This window comes from Syzygium oleosum, unplaced genomic scaffold, assembly GCF_021117445.2.
Source record: "Syzygium oleosum isolate NSW1041296 unplaced genomic scaffold, Sole_v2.1 Sole_v2.07, whole genome shotgun sequence".
Classification (NCBI taxonomy): domain Eukaryota; kingdom Viridiplantae; phylum Streptophyta; class Magnoliopsida; order Myrtales; family Myrtaceae; genus Syzygium; species Syzygium oleosum.
In genome coordinates this window covers 2,525,710-2,543,849 of record NW_026607491.1, presented here as the reverse complement: position 1 = coordinate 2,543,849, position 18,140 = coordinate 2,525,710, and the positions used below count along the sequence as shown (strand labels likewise).

Here is an 18,140-nt window from a genome sequence, read left to right as displayed (position 1 = left end):
TAAATCCTTGCTACATTTGAAACTTACATTTCGTGTCGTAAAAAACTCCAAACTCATATATTCACGCCGTATTTACTGGAAACTAATTTTCGTGTCATAAAAATGATACACCCTTGACAAATGTATCCTTTATTAGCCACTATCCAAATATCCTTTGTTAAATTGCTGGCGCAGCAACATAGGTGGCAAACAACTCGGGTAATCGGCATGCAAACAACTTGGGTAACCGGCATGCGATGCGAATGAGATGTGGAAATTCAATATAAATGGATTTCCTCAATGATGTTGTTTTGGAAAAGCCAAATCCGAAGAAAATGAATCGAGATTGGAAAATCTGCTAATTTTGCCCCAAGAGCTCTCTCACGTCCCGAAAAATCCGCCGGAATCCTAATTTTGTTCTAAGATTTTGATAGACACATCACGAGCTTTTCACAACACGAACATTAGTCTAGGGGTAAATGCGACACGGATGTACCAAGTTTACCGTCCTTTTAACGGTAGCAACCCAACTTCGATATATGCATTTTTCTATTTTTGGGGGGATCAGGCCATAAAAATTGCAAAAAAAAAAAAGGAAATTCACAGAAACCCCCACAACCCCCCCCCCCCCCCAAAAAAACCAAAACAAAGAGAAATTATTATTTTTTAATTTAAAAAAAAAGCATTAAAAAAAAAAGGAAACCAAAAATCAAGTTGGAAAAATACTGTTAACTGCCCTCTGCCCCCCTCTCTCTCTCTCTCTCTCTCTGCACATCTTCTTTTTTCCCTCTCTTTCCCAGTCCCTCCCTCTCTCTCTCACACACACACTCTTCACATCTCAGTAGCCCCAGCGCCTCGCTCGCTCCCCCCCTCTCCCTTCAGAAATCGACGAAACCCTAACTCCTCCCGATCTCCCCCTCCCCTACCCCCACCCCTTCAGCCGCCGCCGTCCTCCTCCCGCTCCCCACGGCGGCTCGCCGCGAAGTCCCGCCCTCCGGATTCGCAGTCCATCCTCCCCCCCTCCCCGAATCCCGGGGCCCTCCTGATTCGCCTCCCCTCCCCTCCCCCCCCCCCCCCCCCCTCCGTTGCGGCCGAAATCGGGGGCTAGGGCTACGCGCATCGCTGGTCGTGCATTGAGTCTTCCCCGCTCCCCCGCTCGATTCTGGGGCTTTTTCGCGGGCGTTCGACGATTCGGCGTTGCCGCCGCCGCCGATCTGATATGGGGTTCCGAGCTGTCGGATTCGCCGCCGACGCCGCCATGTTCGCTTGACTGCAGGAACGGATTAGCGGGGTTTCGATTTGTTTTCTTTTTTCTTTTTTTTTGTTTGTTTGGGGGTTTTGCGCGAACCCTAGGTTAGGAATCTGAGTCGAGCATGGTGGGTAAGGAGGAGCCCACCTTCAATCCCCTAGCTCCGTGCCACGTATCTGCCGCCGCCGCCCGCAAGACCTTCTGGCGCTCCGCGTCCTGGTCGTCCTCTCGGACCGCGCAGCAGAGCCCCGGCGAGGAAGGCAACAATTGCCCGGATTCGAACGGGAACGGGAATGGGTCGGATAATTTCGCGCAGAGCCGCCGTTTCCCTGCCCCCTTGACCCCGCGGTCCCAGCATAATAGCAAGGCGAGGTCGTGCTTGCCGCCGCTGCAGCCTCTGTCGATCACCCGGCGGAGCTTGGACGAGTGGCCGAAGGCGGGGTCCGACGATGTGGGCGAGTGGCCGCAGCCGCCCACGCCCAGCGGGAACAGATGCGGGGAGAGGTTGAAGCTCGATATGTCTGCGATTCAGCGGAACCCCGATAAGAACGGCGGGTTAGTGAAGAGGGAGAAGATAGCATTCTTTGATAAAGAGTGTTCTAAGGTAGCTGAACATATATATCTTGGTGGGGATGCGGTGGCTAAAGATAGGGATATACTGAAGAGGAATGGGATCACGCATGTTCTGAACTGCGTGGGCTTCGTTTGCCCCGAGTATTTCAAAGCGAATTTTGTTTATAGAACTTTGTGGTTGCAGGATAGTCCGTCGGAAGATATTACTAGCATCCTCTATGACGTCTTTGATTATTTTGAGGATGTTAGGGAAGAACACGGGAGGGTTTTTGTGCACTGTTGTCAAGGGGTCTCCAGGTCAACATCTCTGGTGATAGCATATCGTATGTGGAGAGAGGGGCAGAGTTTTGATGATGCATTTCAGTTTGTGAAGGCTGCGAGAGGGATAGCTGATCCTAACATGGGTTTTGCTTGTCAGTTGTTGCAGTGTCAAAAGAGAGTCCATGCTTTTCCTTTGAGTCCAAGCTCTTTGCTCAGGATGTACAGAATTGCGCCACATTCGTCCTATGATCCCTTGCATCTGGTTCCTAAAATGTTGACCGATCCTTCTCCTGCGGCACTAGATTCCAGAGGAGCTTTCATTGTACAGGTACCTTCGTCAATTTACGTGTGGATCGGAAGGGAATGTGAAAGCATAATGGAAAGGGATGCGAGGGGGGCTGTTTGTCAGATTATGAGGTATGAGAGAGTTCATGGTCCGGTGGTTATGATCCGGGAAGGAGAAGAGCCGTCATACTTCTGGGATGCTTTCTCTAACCTCTTACCCTTGATGGATAAATCTGGCAATGGAGTGTCTGATAAGGAATTCATTGCCAGGAAAACTTCCTCAGGACGGAGAAAGGTAGATTTGTATGATGTAGATTTTGAAATTTTCAAGAAAGCAATAAAGGGGGGAGTTGTGCCTCCCTTTGCATCATCTGAAAATGAGCATGAAACCCATCTTCCTGCTAGGGAAAGCAATTGGAGTGTGTTGAGACGCAAATTTGCCCCAAGTAATATGAAGGATTTCGTGTCAGCTCCTAAGATTACGCTGTCCAGAGTTTTCTCTGACTCTATGATGGTTGTACATTCTCCAGTGAACTGTTCACCCGCATCATCGACTTCGTCGTCGTCATCATCGTCATCTCCTCCTTATCTTTCTCCAGATTCCCTCTCTTCTGATTCAAGCACCAGCTCGACGTACTTTTCCGAATCATCTCAAGATTCACCCTCAACGGCTTCCTGTTCGCTTCCCGTATCATCAACTTTGTCTAACTTCTCTAATTTGTCTCTCCATCGTCCAATAACAATTTCTCAGCCTATGTCACAGAATCAGGATTATATTGACATCAATTTTCCTTCGAGGCCACACCCTCAGTCGGTCTCTTCACCAGTTAAGAAAGTCTCACCCTCGCTTGCTGAACGCAGAGGTAGCGCATCTAGGACTCTAAAGCTACCAGTTGGGAAAGATAAAGTAACACAGGTTCCATCCATTGCTGTTCCCCCACAAGAAAATGGGGTCTGGGCAAATGGCAATACTTGTTCATCACTTGAACCAGGTCATGACAGAGAAAATGTTGTAGAAACAGGGGATAGTATGAAAACCAGGGAGAGATATCTGGCTCCGATAAACAAGTTTCAGAAGCCTTGTCCTGTTGCTAGTGATCTATTGTCTTCCAACAAAGTTGCTGGCATCCGAGCACAGAGTTGTTTAGGAAGAAGTGGAGAATTAGAAGAAGTTGGTGTTCCTTCCATTTCAAGGGAAATTGATCAAAGTGACTTAGAATGTAATGGAAAAGTGCGACCCCTCATATGTTGTTGGCCTAGTTTAGAAGAAGTTGCGGCTTTTGGTAGGAGTGATCTGAATTCAGGAGCTGTTTTTGCTATTTATTGTCCAGCTACATTTTTTAAACAGTCAAAGGAGGGGATTCTGTACTTTTGGCTAGGAAGGTCCTTTGATTGCAATGAAAGCAAAATTCCAGTAAAACGAAGCAGAGATCTAGGTGATGTAGAGAAGATTGACTGGAACCAAGTTGCACATGATTTTCTTTTAGAGAAAGGCCTTCCGAAGGAAACCAAAATTGAGGTATGCATTTTATGACAAAGCTTTTAATCATTTCATCTGTCGTCTATGAAAAGCCTTTTGTGGATTGGGGGTTTATTTGGTTGCTTTATTGTAAAGATTCCTCAAATTAATGTGCCGTTGACTGAAACAGAATGACAGAATCAACTGTTTTAAAACTTCCTTTTTTCTTTGAGTATTTTCTTGGGTGTGACATGGTTTTGATGATTTAGTTCTTGGGAAGGCATTTATCCTGTCATCTTAAAATTCTATCGGTAATTTCTACTAAGAAAATGTTTATGACCAAATCGGACATGATCAATCAGCATAGAAGCTACTTGAAGATAGCATATGTTTGACACTTCAGTTGATAATTAACTTGGCACATAGGTCTTTAGTCGAATTCGCAATGTTATACAGTGGATCTGCCGGATCAAAGGTGTGCTTACTTGGTTTTGCGGCGTATTTTCTTGTATATAACATGTTTTTGATGATTTACTTCTTGGGCTAGCATTTATCCTGCCGTCTTCAATTTCTATCAGTAGTTTTTATTAAGAAAATGTTCTTGATCCTACCTGATATGTCAATCTAACATAGAAGTTAATTGAAGATAGCCTCTGATTTGATACTTTAGCTCATTATCTACTTGAAACATAGGCGATCTAATTGAATGTACAATGTTATACAATGGATTTGGCCGATGGAGGATCAAATGATTCAATCTTTCCCCCAACTCCCAGCAGTTTTAGATAGGGGTGTGCGATTCCACATACAGGTTCCACTTAGAACCTGGAACCTACTTGGAACCTACCCATTGGAACGGGTTCCTCATTTTTTGGAACCTATAACCTACCCTACATACCTTGGAACCTGGAACCTGGAACCTACCCTGTCACAGGTTCTAGGGTCTACCCAGGTTCCCACTCGTATTATTGAAGCAACTGCAAGCAGGCTGGCCTTAACTTTTTCGAAGTTCTTCATTGTGGCCTCTAATGCCTTATATATATATATATACTATTGTCTGGAAAGTGAGATCAACTTTGTGTGCTGTATAGGGGTCTTCATATTTGTCTTTGTGATAATATGTCAGATAACCGGGCAAGATGGACAGACAAAATGGATTACTTAGTTGGTGAATCTATGTTGCGCGATCCTGGTTATTAAGAAATACTCATCATTACCGGATTGGCACGTGTTTACCTTTTCAATAATGAGCCATGTTCATGTGATTGTCTCATGTGGAGTTTAAGCCTATCTTTGCACAATGATGGATATGTTCAATATGCATTCTCACTGTTGTTCTAGGTTATGTCACCTTTCATGAGTTCTTCCCCTTTTAGCTTTGTAGAGTGTTTGATTATAGCAGTCAAAGCATTTGCTAAAACTGTTTTGGTTCCTAAATGTCTTCTTATGCCGAATGCTCATCAACAGATTCTTATAGAAGATCAAGAACCTGAGGAATTCCTTGCAATTATGAGATTGGTCAGGAACAGTGAACTTCAGAAGGGACCAAGTAATCAAGTAGCTTAGCAACCAAATCAGCGTCTTCCTTCAAGTGGCTTTATTTTCTATGTCAACCTGCACAGCAGCCTGCTCTTACAGTAGTCTTAGAGGTGATGATTTAAATTTTTGAGTAATTCTCCCTTCTCATTGTATGAAATTCCGAAGTAATCATGATTTAGACTATAAGATTTGACTAAGAGATTGTTGCTCATTCTATCATATAACCTCGTGGTTTCCTCCAACTTTTAATAAGATAAACTCCTGAACAAGTCCTGGAACTGTTGAATCGCATTTGTGTGGAGTTAGAAGAGTGCGAGTTTACGTAGTATGTTGCATTTGTAAAGGCTTAGCAATCATATTTTTTTCCTTTTGTTTTGATAACTAAGCACTTTGTGGAAATATAACCAAATTCCTAGTGAGTACACAAGACGTCCACATCTGAAAGAAACAGCTAACCAGAAAACAAGAAGACATTGTGAAAAAAGCTGAACAAATGGAAAAAAAGGTAGTCCAGTCAGTACCTGGTTTAGAACAAGGCTCTTCAACTTTTGACGATTCAGTTCCAATAATATTGTGTCACTGTTTTTCAAGAAATAAGTTCCATGTGAGAGAAAAAGGGCGATCTTTCCATGTTTTCTTTGTGAATATGAATCTTCTACGTAATTTGCAGCTAGCACTTCCTTTACGAATTTTGAGATACTTGCTAGTGTGTTGGGTTGGCACTAGCTTTTCTAAACAAGCATACTTTCTTTAGACTTGAAGTACCATTTTTTTCAGGCTATGATCAGATCCTGAAATTAGAGTGGATACATGAGAGCTTGATCATGTCAGGCATTCTATTATTCTATTTCAACATTAGGTTGCTTTAAAAGCAAACCTACTGCACGAGCTTGGTTAGAGTCTTCCATCTATTATGTGTTCTTATGCTGATGAGAAATGTCGTGGCAATAGGAAAATGAACTTTTTGGCTTGCTAAATCTGAAAGTTAAAGTGATGTATTCACAATTGAAGCAGATAATTAGCAAACGGGTTTGGAAAATAAATTTTGTTTGTGCAGGGTACCCTGCATAGTTGCTGAGCATTGTCACAACATTCTGACTCTATTTCTTCCTGTGGTTACTTTTGCAGGAGCGTTGGTCTTTGTTCTTCAAGGCATTCTCCTTGCTGTACATTGCGGTGACAGTGTTGGCTATCAAAACTTCTCGCTGGAGAAGGAACTGACCTGGATCTTGTATATTCATTACTTTCAGGAATAGATACGGATGTTTCTGTGCAAAGATGCACTGTCTCTATATCATCTCATTTTCTTTAGCTGGAAGCAGCCCGAGTAGTATCACCTCTGCATTCTCGTAGTTATAAAATGGGTGGGTTGGGTGGGGTTAAGTTTGGATGGATTATAAATGGGTTCAATTCAAATTCACCCATTTTCACATTACCCTATTTATTTTCTAAACAATTTAGATGGTCCATATTCAATTCAGATTCATCCCAAATCCATCCACATAAATCGCATTTTTTAAACTATACTAATTTAGCATCTTAAAATTTTTTTAAAATAGTGATGCAATGCACCCTTTCGTCCGCTAGGTGGGTTATGAACATCACCCCCACCCTTTCCTCCGCTGCCGGCACCCCCTTCAACCGCTGCAGCACCTCGACAACCACCTTTATTTGTAGGAAGGCCATTTCCTTCACTAGACAAACACTTGCCCCGCCTGGAACACAGGATACGTGATCGTGTCCCTCCCAACGAACCTTTACTTCTCATTAAGGGTCGGTCCAAGTTTCAGAACCTACCTTGTTGAAACTGGTTCCCAAGTTTTTGGAAAATGGAATCTACTTTGTCAATCGGTTATAGGGTCTATTCGGGAACACGCCAATTTCTTCTTTTTTTTGTTTCAATTTTTTCTTCCTTTTTTTGATTTATTTTTAGTTAACCATAATGAAAGTAAATGCAACAATAAAAATCCCAATTACTCAATAGTAACAATTCATAAAAAAATGAACAAGTAAAATAAAGTAAATAATATAATATAATATAATAAAGTTCAAAACATGTAACATAAAACCTAAATTATAGAAATTCACTCCTCAATCATCCATGAAAAATTGCTTCAAATTCTAACTACCTCAAATCAAAAGAAACAGCAAACATAAAAATAGTTTTAAATTACAATTACTATTAATTAAACTAAAACAATTATTAGGAAATCTCACAACATATATTCATTTTACTTCAACTTGTAAACTCTATTTATTGATGATAATCTTCTCATTAAGAAAATCTATATTTATAAAGAGAGGCATTATTTTTTTTTTTGATAACCGAGGTGTTCGCGCGGCCGGCGAGCTAGGGCTCAAACCAGCGATGATGCCCGATTAGTCCTCGAGGGGGGCTAGCGAAGCATCCCACCGCCACGACCCCCCACTTAAATCACCGATGGGCGAGTTTGAACCCAGGACCTCTCGTGAAAGGAACTGAGCGCAAACAAACGCGGCCACCGATGGGTGGGTAGAGGCATTATTTGTTATTGTTAGTAAGAGTAAAAAGAGAATTTAGGGTTAACTCAAGTTTGGTTTATCAGTCTAGGTTCCAGGTTCTTGATCCGGCTCTTGCCTAGGAATTACGAACCAAACCGAATCGCATAGTACCGGTTCCACATTTTTTGGAACTGGGAACCGGAGTGGTAATTGCGGCAACCTAGAACTGGATCAGTTGCTATGATTGGTTCGGTCCACTTTCCGATTCTACTATAGACCCATGCTTATCCCTACTTCTCACTACCGTCCTCCATAGCTTTCAATCGACACTCTGACCTAAAACTCCGGCTAGACCTTTCCCCACTCTCCTCCAGCCTCCCCATCACGTCCGGATGGTATGTCACTCCCGTCCCCTTGTTCACTATCACATATCGTCCTCCAAGACGTTGTCACTCACCGCCTCGTTCGAAACACACAGCATCAACGTCCAATGCAAATATATGGCTTAGCAACAATTGTAATCAAGAGTCGCGTCGTGCGATTAACCTGTCCATCGTGCAAGGGAGAAAATGGCCAGAAATGACCGTCAAATCTGGATGAGAGAGAGATGGACAAGCACCATACAGAGAGATCGAGACTCTTGTTATTGCTAGTAAGACTGTTGTGATTGATTAAGAGTAAATAAGCGCATACCACCTCAACCGTTGACGTGGCACTTGCAAACCACAGGGGAGAAAGGATGAAGACCCCACCGATGATGCTCCTCTGCCATTGGTGATGTTGCCCACAATCACTGATCTTGCTAGCGACATCACCAGCAATAGTGTCGTTCTCGCCGAGCAATAGTGTCGTTCTCGCTGACAACAGCCTCGCGAACAAAAACAATAGTCTCGATCTCTTCTTGAATTAAAAATCTCCCAAACTACTTGAATTTCTCTCTTCCTCTTCTTGCGGATGATGTGATGGAACTGATGATCGCAGATCTCGAAGTTCGCAAGCTAGATCTGGAGGCACGACTCCAGATCTTGACAAGCGACGTCGCCAACGTCTTGTCCAGGCTAACACATCGGAGCCGAGACAGATCTGCCCTCAACTCCTTTGTATTTTTTTTTTAATTTTTTAAGCTTGCCCATGGCCAGTTTTGTGTACGAGTGGCTCTGTCGGCCAAGATGGAGTTCAGCGACATCGTGTTCACGCCGACGCATCTCAAACAAAGTCAAACTTGCCTCCAGATCCGGCGATATAAGAGCACAAACAGAGCCGAACTTGGCTTCAGGTATGGTAACGCGACAGCGGCTCTTCCATGGCCGCCGTGGCTCGACTTTGACTAGCAGTAGTGGTTAGCCTAGATAGTGCTAGTGAATCCGCCAGTGGTGATGGCGGGGGGGAGGCGCAGAGCAATGGTTTCAACGGTTGGATGGGACGGAGGAGGAAGAAAGAGAAAAATTGATTTTTAATTTTTTTTACTTGAGACGTGTCAATTTAATTCCATGTCAATAGACACGAGTGAATCTAAGCTCTAGAGATCACCCTGTTGATCATAGGAGGTCCATTGGACTCCAAAAAGGTTCTCGCAGATGTCTTCCTTGGTGAAAAGTTATGGTCGACCATCCCATGTGTACAATTTCTACTTCGGTCCGATGTACCCTATGTTAAAGCATGACGAGTGGTTATTGGGGGTAGAGTAGACTTTGATGTCATGGCTCACGCCAATCACACATCCCAAAAACATGAAAAGTTTCGACATTTGCCAATATATTTCAATCGACTTTGTTCGTCACATTGTTCAAGAAAACAATGTCCGGTCGATATTTATGAAGATTCGGTAGATATATGTTGTTTATGATTGAAAGGCGTTCGTCTTATATTTTAGGGGAGCATAGGAAACACAGCCTCAAGATTTTCTACATTATTGCAGATATTCTGTCATGTTGAAACTAACATCGAGCAATACACGAGATTGACCTATATCTACGTAAGTATTCCGATGTCATTGGGTGAGGCTAGTTCTTTCCAGGTGCAAATTTACCCATGGGTCAAGATGGTAAGAATGACCAGCCAAAGCCACGAAGATGATGACTTCCCATCCTGGAAAATCTTTTTTTTTTTTGGTGATGAGAGCCCTTGTTGCATTTGATTGAAAACGAAAGACATTTTAATCTCCCGATGATGGTAGAAAATAGTAAAACAACGAGATTCTTTGAGTCCCCCTAAGAGAATTATTATAAAATTGCTTCAGTACTGCACGTGTTCTTTGAATACATTTCTTTTTCTTTAGTTTGTTTCAGTTAATAAAATCATGTTATCCTAGTCTTTAGGAAGTAGTTAGATATGTTGTTGGGATTTTCATCCACAATTCTCTCACTTTCAGTTTGTTTCAACTTTAAATCTAAGATTGAGAAATCAAACAGATGTAGTTTTCCTTGTTGGCTGCATATCCGTATACTTCTTTTCTTCTTCAGCACTTCAATCCTCTATTTTTTTCATCTTGAAAAACTCACAAATTGGTATCAAAGCACTCTTCTTGAGGGATCTGTGTGTGAGTTTGACGCGTCATGGAAGCCGAAGCCAGTTTCTCATCAATTGCTCCGCCGGTGTTCGACGGAGACAACTACCGGATTTGGGCAGTACGCATGGAGACATACTTGGATGCCTTGGATCTTTGGGAAGCAGTGGAAGAAGACTATGATATTCTTGCTCTTCCAAACAATCCCACCATGGCATAGATCAAAGCGCAGAAGGAGAAGAAGACGAAGAAATCAAAGGCAAAGGCTTGCTTGTTTGCTGTAGTCTCAGCCACCATCTTCACTCGTATCATGTCTCTGAAGTCAGCAAATGAGATATGGGATATTCTCAAGACCGAATACGAAGGAGATGAAAGGATACGAGGGATGCAAGTGCTGAATCTGGTACGTGGCTTTGAGTTGCAGAAGATGAAGCAGACTGAATCCATCAAAGAGTATTCTGACAGGTTGCTTAACATTGCAAGCCGAGTCAGACTACTCGGCTCTTCTCTGCCAGAATCAAGGATTGTTGAAAAAATCCTTGTAACGATGCTTGAAAAATTTGAGGCCACGATTACATCCTTCGAAAACACTAAGGATATGTCAAAAATCACTCTGGCAGAACTGTTAAATGCTTTACAAGTGCAGGAACAAAGAAGAGCTATGAGGCAGGAAGGTGAAATTGAAGGAGCCTATCCTGCAAAACATCATGAAGCTAACAAAAACAAGAAGAAAAAGAAGAAAAGCCAAGAGGGAAATTCGGTCTTACCTACTTCGAATAGCAACAAAAGCACAAATGGAAATTTCAAGGGTAAATACCCTCCTTGCCATCGCTGTGGGAAGAAAGGTCACCCTCCATTCAAATGTTGGAGGAGACCTGACGCCAAATGTTCCAAATGCAATCAGCTCGGACACGAGGCAGTGATATGCAGGAATAAAAATCAGGTGCAGGAAGTAGATGCTCAAGTTGCAGACCAAGAAGAGGAGGATCAATTGTTTGTAGCCACTTGCTTCTCAAGCAGAGAATCAAATGTGAGTTGGCTGATAGATAGTGGTTGTACAAACCACATGACTCACGATCGAAGTCTTTTCAAAGAGTTGAAGCCCACGACAATCACAAAGGTCAGAATAGGAAATGGTAACCATATTCCGGTGAAGGGAAAGGGAACCATTGTCATCTCAACAAATTTAGGTACAAAGTCAATTTCAGATGTTCTCTTTGTACTTGATATTGACAAAAATTTGTTGAGTGTTGGTCAGCTCATTGAAAAAAGATTCAAGGTGTTTTTTGAAGATAAACTTTGCCTCATACAAGATGCAAATGGAAAGGAAATCGTCAAAGCAAAAATGAGATGCAAGAGCTTCTCATTTGAACCAACCAAGGAGGAGCAAGCTGCTTATTCCGTGGAGGAGAATGTGACTGAGACTTGGCACAAAAGACTAGGCCATTGTCACCTTTCAAGAATGTTGCTGATGAAAAAAAAAGGAGTTGTCAAATGGTTTACCAGTCTTTGCAGACCATTTATCGAATTGTCATGCCTGTCAATTCGGTAAATAAAATAGAAATCCATTTCCAAAGTCAACTTGGAGAGCCTCTCACAAGTTGCAACTAATCCACACAGATGTTGCTGGTCCTTAAAGAACTCAATCACTTGCAGGTAGTCGGTACTACGTTATTTTCCTAGATGATTTCAGTAGAATGTTTTGGATATTTTTCATGAAGCATAAATCAAAAGTGGCTGGCACGTTCTAGAAGTTCAAGAAAATGGTGGAGAAGCAGAGTGGCAGCAACATTCAATGCATTATGTCTGACAATGGAAGAGAGTATACTTCAGAGCAGTTTAACAAGTTCTGCAAAAAATCTGGCATCGTGCACCAACTCACCGCTCCCTACACTCCACAGCAGAATGGAGTCAGTGAGCGGAGAAACAGATACATAATGGAAATGACTCGATGCATGCTTCATGACAAGGAGTTGCCAAAGAATTTCTGGGCTGAGGCAGCAAGCATTGCGGTTTTCTTGCAGAATAGATTGCCTACCAAGGCATTAGAGGACAAAACTCCATTCGAGGCATGGTATGGCTATAAACCTTCACTCAATTTCCTTAGAGTGTTCGGTTGTATGTGTTTCTCTCACGTTCCACAGGTCAAGTGTGATAAACTTGACAAGAAGTCAGTATCGGGCATCTTCGTGGGTTACAGTTCTTCCTCCAAGGCCTACAAGGTGTATCAACCTCAAATAGGGAAGATAATTGTCAGTAGAGATGTGTTCTTTAATGAAGATGAGAAGTGGAACTGGAAACAGACACAAGAGACATCCACGAGCAAGCAGAAATCAAGTCTTCCCTTCCAAACAATAGAAGAGCGAGCAACAGAACAGTGGCAAGAAGAGTTGGAAGATGATCCACCAATCCATGGAACAAGACTGCTCTCTGATATCTGTCAGAGATGCAATGTGGCCATTTGTGAACCTCCAGGGTATGAAGAAGCTATTAAAGACCAGAACTGGAAGAAGGCAATGGAAGAGGGGTTGTCGATGATAAAAAAAAAAAAAAAGACTTGGGAGCTTGTCGACAAACCGAAGGATAGAAAGGTTATTGGAGTAAAGTGGGCATTCAGAACCAAGTTAAATGCAAATGGTTCTATCAACAAGTACGAGACTAGACTTGTAGTTAAGGGTCATGCACAGATTTTTGGTGTTGATTATTCAGACACCTTTGCACCTGTGGCTAGATTGGACACCATAAGACTCTTGCTCGCAGTTGCAGCTCAAAAGGGTTGGAAGGTGTTTTAACTAGATGTAAAATCTGCATTCTTGAATGGTAATTTGCAAGAGGAGATCTATGTTGAACAGCCCGAGGGATTCGTGGAACAAGGTGAAGAGGAGAAGGTCTACTTGCTCAAGAAGGCTCTCTACGGCTTGAAACAAGCACCTAGAGCATGGTATAGCAAGATAGATGAGCATCTGTCAAGCCTCGGATTCGAAAAAAGCATGTCAGAGGCTACTCTTTATGTGAAACATAAGGGAGATGATCTACTTATAGTCTCTCTTTATGTTGATGATCTCTTAATCACAGGTGGTAATGCCAAGCTTGTTGAAGAGTTTAAAATAGAAATGATGCAGATCTTTGAAATGACAGACCTTGGACTAATGACATACTTTCTGGGAATGGAGATTAAGCAGTTGGAAGATGAAGTTTTCATCTGTCAAAAGAAGTTTGTCAAGGAAATTCTCAAGAAGTTTCGTATGGAGGATTGCAAGGCAATGGCCACTCCAATGAATCAAAAGGAGAGCTTGAGCAAAGAGGACGGGATTGACAGAGTTGAAGAGGGTTACTTTCGAAGTCTGATTGGTTGTCTAATGTATCTCACGGCATCAAGACCAGACATTTTATTTTTTGTAAGTCTCTTATCTCGTTTTATGCATTGTGCTACTGAAATGCACTTAAGAGCAGCAAAAAGAGTAGTGAGATACATTAAAGGAACAATTGAATTTGGTGTGAAGTTTAAGAAAAGCCAAGATTTCAAGCTGTTGGGATTTTCTGACACTGATTGGGGAGGTTCGGTGGATGATATGAAAAGTACCTCTGGTTATTGTTTTAGTCTTGGCTCGGGAATTTTCTCATGGTGCTCTAAGAAGCAGGAAGTTGTAGCACAATCCATAGTAGAAGCTGAGTTCATAGCAACCACCGGCGAGCTTAATCGAGCAATTTGGCTAAGAAAAATTTTATGTGATTTGAACCTGAAGCGAGGGAACAACACGGAAATTCTTGTTGATAATCAGGCAGCAATTGCAATTTCTCACAATCTAGTTTTTCATGGGAAGACTAAGCATTTCAAAATCAAGGTTTTCTTTCTAAGGGAAGTGCAGAAAGAAGGCGAAATTGCACTTGTTTACTGCAAGTCAGAAAATCAGTTGGCAGATATTTTCACGAAGCCATTGCCTATAAGCAAATTTGAAGATCTAAGGAAGAAGCTCGGGATTTGCAGCACCTAAAGCAAGGAGGAGTGTTATAAAATTGCTTCAGTACTGCACGTGTTCTTTGAATACATTTCTTTTTCTTTAGTTTGTTTCGGTTAATAAAATCATGTTATCCTAGTCTTTAGGAAGTAGTTAGATATGTTGTTGGGATTTTCATCCACAATTCTCTCACTTTCAGTTTGTTTCAACTTTAAATTTAAGATTGAGAAATCAAATAGATGCAGTTTTCCTTGTTGGCTGCATATCCGTATACTTCTTTTCTTCTTCAGCACTTCAATCCTCTGTTTTTTTCATCTTGAAAAACTCACAAGAATAATAGTAACCCGAATCGAAATATTCATGGCCTAATTTTTCCGCTTTGCTTTCGCTGAGTATCGCCGCGAAGCAGTTGATTATAACATAGGTGTAGATCAAAGAATCCGCTGGCTTGCTATTCAAACATTAGTAAAATATCAAAATTGCAAATATATATCAAAGTTAGGATTGCTTGGCTGGATAAACAATTATAAACGAGCATACTTCCTTGTCTTTAGCCTTACTTGAAGTTCCTTTTTCTTTTCGTGCTTAGTTCAGATCTTTAGAGTGGATACATGAGGGCTTGATCATGTCAGGCTTCTATTATTCTATTTCAACATTAGGTTGCTTTGAAAGCAAACCAAGTGCACTAGCTTGGTTAGAGCCTTCCATTTTGTCTCTGTCTATTATGTGCTTTATGCTGATGAGAAATGTCGTGGCAATAGGAAAATGAACTTTTTGGCTTGCTTAAATCTGAAAGTTAAAGCGAAGTATTCACAAATTGAAGCAGAAATTAGCAAACGGTTTCAAATTTTTTGTTTGTTTGTGCAGGCTAGCTCCTCCCTGCATAGTTGCCGAGCATTGTTGCAATATTCTGACTCTCTTCTCCTTTTCTTCTCGTGATACTTTAGCAGGAGCGTTGGGCTTTGTTCTTCAAGGCATTCCCCTTGTTTTACATTATGGTGACAGTGTTGGCTATCGAAACTTCTCGCTGGAAAAGACTGACCTGGATCTTGTATATTCATTAATTTCAGGAAGAGATACAGATGTTTCTGTGCAGAGATGCACTCCCTCTTCTGCAAATATATCATCTCAATGTCTTTTGCTGGAAGCAGCCCGAGTAGCATCATCTCTTCATTCTCCTAGTTATAACTCATGGCATGCAAGTAATATGAATACTGCACTGGCACAGTCTAGAGGGTGGTCAATTTAGTATCTCTCTTGCCCATTGTATCAGTGGCCCGATTATTAGTTACTGAGCGATCAGAAACTCGTGTTCGCAATTAATCTAACTTCTAGAGATCCCCCTATTGATCATAGGAGGTCCTTTGCAGTGTACAATATAAGGTCATATTTGATTCATTTAGCTTTTCAGAGGGACAATATCGGGATGGGCTTTGTTAGCATAACAGTCATTGCCTCGCTAGGCTACTATTGGAGGGACAATAACCGTATGTTGTGAGCCACAAATTCTTGAAAGAATAAACCCCACAACAATTTCTAATTATCTGTTATTTATTTTTTTTGCCCAAAACAGATTTTTATTCTCAAGTAGATTCAAGACAGTCATGTAAGTATTTTTCTTTATCATCTCTAATCTTCATGGTATTTACGGACGGTGCCTATTCTTATATTTCGAAAAAAAATAATAACTTTAGCGGAAGACGGATAAGTACGAAACAGGGACTGGTCAATGCTTGATCATTTAGTTTCTTAGTTGAAATAATACAGGTGAAGCACAACGGCATTTAGCAGTTAATGGAGATGGAATCGTTCACTCTATCTCAAAGTTGAAATGAATATCAATACAAATCTCGTCGGGAAGATGCGTAAAGTGGTTATTTTTTCATGGGAAATGAGCTCCTCCTTGATGAAGACTGCTTGTGATGTTTTCCATAAACCAGACTTCACTATTTCAGCAGCATCCCCAAGGCTTCTTCTTCTGCGCTATATTTACTTGTATTTCAACTCACCATAGTGTCAACACGGGTCTGGATCGTTTGCACAGCCTGAGTCATTCCTCCCCTAAGCCCAATCCACCCAACACGAAAATGGCGACCGACAAAGTAAGCTTGAAGCTTCTGGTCGACAAGAGCAGCCAAACGGTGCTCTTTGCTGAAGCAGGCAAAGATTTTGTCGACTTCCTCTTCTACATCCTTGCGTTGCAGGTCGGAACGGTGATCCGGCTCCTCGTAAAAACCGGGATGGTGGGCAGTTTGGGCAATCTCTTTGGTAGCGTCGAGAAGTTGAACGATGTGTACGTCAAATCTTCCATGAAGGACGTTCTCCTGAAACCCAAAGCACTCGCCTTTGTCTCCCAACTGCCATGTCTATTGCCTAAGACTTCGTCTTCAGATTCAACCCCAAAATCCTACTACAGGTGCCCTAGCTGTGAGTACGATAACTGTTGGAACTATGTGGCTGAGGACTGTTCTGCAATATGTCCTCATTGCAGAAATTCCATGAACCACATATTCACTCTCGTCAAATCACCGGCTGGTAACCCGACGGCTGCTGCGGTATCAGCAGCTGTATCGAACGGTCAGGGCGGTTTCGTGCAAGGGGTGGTGACGTACATGGTGATGGACGATCTGGAGGTGAAGCCGATGTCGACTATTTCGAGCATTACTTTGCTCAACGAGCTCAACGTGAAGGAGATTGGGCATCTTGAGGAGAGGGTGGTCAGCCTGGGAATGGACGAGGTAAGCCCATGCCATTCCTTGCTATTTTAGAAGTTCCAACTCAACACTATATGAGGAAAATCTATTTTGATGATTATGGCTCGACGTGAGTTGTGTGAGAAAAAAAAGGTACTGGATTTGTACCACAAAAATATTCTCAACTAATTATATGTATATATTGATTAATCCAAGTTTTAGCTTTTTTACAATCATTTAGATATGAACTGCTCTTTTCAATTACTTTGTTTGTAACTTTGAAGGGTATAAAGCTGCCGAGGGCTTCATTGCACTCCAAGAAGGTTCTCACCAATGTCTTCCTCGGGGAGAAGTGAGAGAGATCGTGATCAAGTAGATGCAATATTATTTCATTCAGAAAGCATATGGAGGGATATGCTCTGATTTTGTGACTGGGACTATGCAAGACTTTTACTGCGGATTGACCTTTTTTGAAGTCCTTTCTTCGGAAACATGGACTTGTTATTATCTCTATTTATGATCTGATTGTATCGGTTTGGTCGGAAAAAATGACGTGAACATGATGAAGAAAGGATATTTTGTTGGAATAATCTCATCAACATATCATCATTCAACGCAACATATCGGACCTTGGAACCTAACATTTTCGTTCAAGCATCATAAATAGAAGAGAAGATAGAGACTACTCGAATGCGTAGACGATGATGCCATTGTTGAGTTTGGAAGAAAAAGGATCTTTCTATCATCCCTTTTCTTTAATCTCTCAATTAGACGGAATTCTTTGTGCGTTGTCGAGAAACAAAGAGGACCATTTTTAAGTATATTTTCATTGGTTATTTTGATATGTCCATCAAATAACCATAATCTTAAGATCCGCATTCAAAATAGTTTATCCGTTAATTTTCCTTAATCATCGCTCGAGATTGTTCATCCATCAAATAACTATAATCCTATCATTGGCAAGTTAGGTAAAAAAATTTAGGATTCACTTTTCACCCAGTGTTCACCTTTGTTGTCGAGCATATGTCTAACTCAATTATTAATTCATGAGCTCTCTTTCACTGTACCGTCACGTGCTCACACTTTTCATTGTTGAGTTGAACTTTATTGTTTAAAATAATTTGTTTTCTCCTTCTAAAGGGTCAAAGCTTTAATT

General features: G+C 41.7%; 2 protein-coding genes across 2 annotated transcripts; both read left to right on the top strand.

Annotated features, from left to right (window-relative positions):
- Nucleotides 1–760: 760 nt before the first annotated feature.
- Nucleotides 761–6,622, top strand: LOC115682183 (protein-tyrosine-phosphatase MKP1). Its single transcript, XM_030606336.2, has 3 exons — nt 761–3,866; nt 5,274–5,455; nt 6,474–6,622. Exons 1-2 carry the CDS (start codon nt 1,353–1,355, stop codon nt 5,370–5,372), a joined length of 2,613 nt encoding a protein of 870 aa, XP_030462196.1. The 5' UTR covers nt 761–1,352; the 3' UTR covers nt 5,373–5,455; nt 6,474–6,622.
- A 9,756-nt stretch (nt 6,623–16,378) lies between these two features.
- On the top strand, nt 16,379–17,340 carry LOC115682186 (uncharacterized). The gene is made up of 2 exons (XM_030606337.1): nt 16,379–17,029; nt 17,269–17,340. The coding sequence occupies exons 1-2, from the start codon at nt 16,379–16,381 to the stop codon at nt 17,338–17,340; spliced, it is 723 nt and encodes a 240-aa protein (XP_030462197.1).
- The last annotated feature ends 800 nt before the right edge of the window (nt 17,341–18,140 follow it).

Coding starts and splice junctions, on each gene's coding strand:
- LOC115682183 (XM_030606336.2), top strand. CDS start 1,353: ATGGTGGGTAAGGAGGAGCCCACCTTCAATCCCCTAGCTCCGTGCCAC. Junction 3,867..5,273: donor CGAAGGAAACCAAAATTGAG/GTATGCATTTTA, acceptor GCTCATCAACAG/ATTCTTATAGAAGATCAAGA.
- LOC115682186 (XM_030606337.1), top strand. CDS start 16,379: ATGGCGACCGACAAAGTAAGCTTGAAGCTTCTGGTCGACAAGAGCAGC. Junction 17,030..17,268: donor TCAGCCTGGGAATGGACGAG/GTAAGCCCATGC, acceptor GTAACTTTGAAG/GGTATAAAGCTGCCGAGGGC.